Genomic DNA, 4,702 nt, shown 5'->3' with positions numbered 1-4,702 from the left:
AGAACAGTTCTAACCAATTGGAAAGACTTGATATTGCCTTTATAGAAAGAGAATTTTCTTTACATTATACTGCAGTGACTACTGGGATCTTGGGTTCTGGAGCGGCATTCCTGAGCTGGTGGAAATGTTCATCAGGGGTTTAACTTTGGGCTTAAAGTAGAGGTGTGATAGTAGGGGTGGGGAGACAGTGGAAAGGGTTAAGAAAAAAAATGTAACATTTAAGATGAAAATAATAAAACTGAGACACTACAGCAGAGGAAGAGGGCAGTGGCTCCTCCGGCTACTGCTCTACTCACTTGGTCCTGTCCATACTCCTTTGTAGTTGTTCTATCTTGTGTTTTCTTCGAATGTTTAGTGACTTCAGCTTCTGTTTATCATTTGAGGAGGAAAGGAAAGCGCCAGTACAATTAGAGGCTGAGGAGTAATCACTGGCGCCAAATTGAGAAATCGGCACAGAATGTTTTTTGTTTCGCCAAGAAAACTCTGTGTTGCAACTTGCTCTAAGTCACCCAGATCTTAATGTTCTGACCTTCAGACGTTAGTCATTCCTTCCTTTTAAACAGTTCCCTCCCTAGTTTTCTAACTGGTCACTGTGATGATTAAAAACAGTAGGGCTCTTCCAACCTTTCAAGTAAGTATGAAAGTGAATTTAGGTTCTAGTAAGCTACAAGTCTGTAATATTTCTGACTAAACATTTTATGTGTTTCCTTTGAGAGTCTTTCCTATTTGAGAGAGTTCACTGGGCTAAAACATAATGTTAATAAACATTATTAAAAATTTTTTGTGGGAGTTCATACATTTGGACTGGGCACCTGCCTTGGGCCTAACAGACCATTCACCATGGAATATAATCTCAGTCACTGAGCTTTGGTTAGTTGTGGGAGACCCCGCAACCAACCAGTTAACTGGATGATGGGACATGCTTTAGCCAATTACATCTATTGTCTGTCTCTCTCAGCTTTCCTACAAATGTTGTCTGATCATGTGCTTGTATAATTGTCCTGACAAGAATGAAGATATTCCACAGAGACACTTGTTCCCTTCCCTTTAAGCTATCAGACTATTGGAACAATGAACTCCAAGAAATTGGAATTTCCCAGGAGTCTCTTGCTGGTAGGTCAAGGCTGAAGCCTGGTGCCAGACAGAGGAGGAGCTTGTACCCAAGAAAGAGATTTCACAGGGTTCTGAGACAATGGTGTCTCAGTAATGAGCAGGGCCACACCCTGACCAGGACTGCTTATACATACCTCTTGCCCTAAACCTTGTATCAGAACCCAAAAAGATGGACGTAAGGAGTCACTGGGCCTCTGTTTTTTTTCCTCTTCCCGATGCTGCCACAATGAAGAAATCCCCTTTCTCTCTGCTTTTCACTATTACTTGTCTCTTTACTTGGCCTACTGAGGATGGGTGGCTGACCCTGGCTTGTCACAGCTGCCAGGGCCCAGGCTCTGACCCTAACAATTCCTGTAACTGTTGACCAGAGTTCAGAACCTTCTCTGGTTTTGGAAGCTGCCCAATTCACCAGTCCTATTTGTTTTGTTTTACTTTGCTTGAATAAATGCTGTTAAATTTAATCTTTTTTTTTTTTTTTTTAAACAATACTTACACAGAAAGCTAGTGTGACTGTCTATAGTCACAGGTACTCAGGAGGATCAGTTGGACACAGGCATTTAAGGCTGACCTGGGCAATATAGTAAGACTCAAAAGCGAAAGAAAGAGAGGAAGGGAAGTAGGGGATGGGGCGGGGGGGGGGGGGGGGAGAGAGAGAGAAAGAGGTCATTTTAAAATGACCGAGTGAAGAGGAAGTTAGCTCTAGTTTCTCCGTAAATAGGGTAACAATTTTGACAGCAGTGGCTCCACCTATTGACTAGAAAATGACATTGTCTACTGTGGTTTTTTTTTCAAGCTTGGGGGCTGTTGTATAATCTGCAGAAAAGGTAATTAAAAACCATCTACTGTACAGCTACTTATTTCTTGTCACTCATCACCTTTACTTAAAAGTATCCTTGTCATGTCTGTTATTTAAAGACATAAATCCAGATGTACCACATAAAAACATGAATAATAATAAACTGTAGTCTATTTTTTTAAGTCACCTTGAGTTTTTACCACAGTTAAGAATAAAGTTAAAAAAATAAAGTTCTCACTTATCTTTTTGCTGGGCATGATGGCACATATCTGTAATCTCAGCACTTAGGAGGCCAAGACAGGAGGATTTCAAGTTCAAGGGCAACCTGAGCTATACAGCCAAACCCTGTTTCTAAAAAAAAAAAAAAAAAAAAAAAAAATAAGTTAGAGTCTAGACTAGAGCTTTATTCAGCAAAAATAAAAGTAGTAATCTGTCTCAGTGACAAGATGTAGCCCATGTGGCCAGTCATGTCAAGAGCACATAGAGGATCAATTAGTTTCTTGAATTCAACTACAGTCCTGACCAGGAATTCAAATATTTTATTTTTTAAATATTTTATTTATTATTTTTATTCCATGTGTATGAGTGTATTGCCTGCATGTATGTGAGTGCGTCCATGTTGTACAATGCCTCGGAAGTCAGAAGAGGGCATCAGATTCCCCTGGAATTGGAGTTAAGGACAGTTTGTAGCCACCATGTTGGTGCTGGGAATCGAATCCGGGTCCTCTGCAAGAGCAGTCAGCACTCTAACCACTGAGCCATCTCTCCAGCCCCTGGAATTCAAATATTTGAAGCATGAATTTAGCTGTAACTTTTAATTCACATATTGTTAGTATTTGGGGGTACAGTGCAAGGCATTTCAACTAGATCCGGATCTATCTATCTATCTATATATATATATATGTTTGCAGTGTGGTGAGGGAGAAATACTAGAAGCAAATACATATATGATTGTGATGCAACTGCCAATTGCCACGAGGCATTTGAAGAAACAAAACCCAATTAGTTCCTAAGAGACCCGCAAGCTAATGAACACTGATGAAGACTCTGGGTCATGATCATGTGATGACTCAGAGGTGCAGCAACTGGTACAGTCAGTGTTGTAGTCAGACATGTGTCATTGTGTAACATTTCAGCATTCGGCCACGTCTGGCCAATGAATCAAGAGCTCTCTGCACTTTTCTGGGTGTAGCACAGCGTGCTGCATGCAGACAATGCTTGCTCTTGTTGTTTTGTCTTTTTTATGAAACGGTCTCATTACTTACTCCAGGCTGACTTTGAACTTACAGCGATCCTCTTGCCTTAGCCTCTGGAGTGGCCTGGACTATAGGTATGACCACAGCCATCTTGCAGGGAACTCAATCTATGCTGCTGAGTGAAGGATTATTTTTTGCCTGAGAAAGTAATTCAGTGATGCACTTGACAAGCCCTGAATTTGATCCCTGGCACCATGAGAAGGAAGGAAAAAAGGGAGAGAGGGAAGGGAAGGGAAGGGAAGGGAAGGGAAGGGAAGCCTTAACAATACAGCACTAGACCCCCTAAAATGCCACAAACCCCAGAGAACCAGTGGACCAAATGCTTGCCAATATGCTTTGGACAGAGACCCACTTTTACAATCTCTTAGATATCTGAATTTGATCCCTGGCACCATGAGAAGGAAGGAAAAAAGGGAGAGAGGGAAGGGGGGAAAGGGAAGGGAAAGGGAAGGGAAAGGGAAGGGAAAGGGAAGGGAAAGGGAAAGGGAAAGGGAAAGGGAAGGGAAGGGAAGGGAAGGGAAGGGAAGGGAAGGGAGGATTTTTTAAAAATCTTATTGGGGGCTGGAGAGAGAGCTCAGTTGTTAAGAGCACTTACTGCTCTTGCAGAGGACCCAAGTTCAGTTCCCAGCACCCACAAGGTGACTCAGGACTATGACTCTGGTTCTGGGGGAGTCAATGCTCACGATGTTGGGGAACCCTGCTGCTAGGGTTGTAGTCCTCCATGTCTGGAGAGCTCTAAGGGGCTCGCCCGTTCTCAGCAGGGGGCCTCCTGCTCTCTGTCTGACTTACCGGGAAAGTGCCGCCAAGCACTGGATGCCTGACCTTATTTGGAACATGACCTTTGACATAGTTACCTGGAGTAAAAACTACCCCCAGTCGGATGATAGGAGCCTACTGCCACATGTAAATAAAGCATATTATGAGCACCTATCAGCTGAAGCATTGGCTACTGCCCCGGCACTATATTTTCCCTGACCCCCACTGAATAAACGGAGCTGTTTCCCTGAATCTGGAGCTGTTTCACTGAGTCTGGAGCTGTTTGTATCACTGAACCTGCCTCCCCGGAAGGGCTTTCTTCCGTCAGTGCTCACTGGCCGTCCTGACCCCGTTAGTTGCTTCTGCTCCCTTTGTCCTCGTGGAACGGTGGCCAACGACCCACGAGGAGAGGGAGCAACCCCACACCCCACACACATCCTAGGGCTCCCATATGTACACAGTACATATAAACTCACACAGGTAGAGGGGATAGAGAGATAGTTCAGTGGTTAAGAACACTGGCTGTTCTTGCAGAAGACTTGGGTTTGAATCCCAGCACACACATGGCAGCTAACAACTGTCCATAACTCCAGTTCCAGGGGACCCGATGGCCTCTTCTGTCCTCTGCAGGCATTGCACAACACAAATGCTCTTACCTACATGCAGGCAACACACGCATACACATAAAATAAAATTTAAAATAATGAATAATTTTTTAAAAATAACACACAGGTACACACACACATAAATTGAAAAAAAAATTCTTAAAAAAAAATCTATT

The 4,702-nt window shown here is 43.1% G+C and overlaps 1 protein-coding gene across 1 annotated transcript in view; it reads right to left on the bottom strand.

Annotated features, from left to right (window-relative positions):
- Positions 1 to 3,196: 3,196 nt before the first annotated feature.
- The window catches only part of Slc35e3 (solute carrier family 35 member E3), a 35,531-nt gene continuing 34,025 nt past the window's right edge, over positions 3,197 to 4,702 (bottom strand). The window contains exon 5 of the mRNA XM_029570337.1: positions 3,197 to 3,272. Coding sequence (XP_029426197.1) covers positions 3,212 to 3,272 — 61 coding nt within the window. The 3' untranslated portion in view covers positions 3,197 to 3,211. The remainder of the gene's footprint in view (positions 3,273 to 4,702) is intronic.

The sequence above is a fragment of the Nannospalax galili genome, unplaced genomic scaffold, assembly GCF_000622305.1.
Source record: "Nannospalax galili isolate Female #2095 unplaced genomic scaffold, S.galili_v1.0 scaffold463, whole genome shotgun sequence".
In the NCBI taxonomy this organism is placed as follows: Eukaryota; Metazoa; Chordata; class Mammalia; order Rodentia; family Spalacidae; genus Nannospalax; species Nannospalax galili.
The sequence above is the reverse complement of the archived record's forward strand: the minus strand, read 5'-3'. Positions and strand labels throughout refer to the sequence as shown.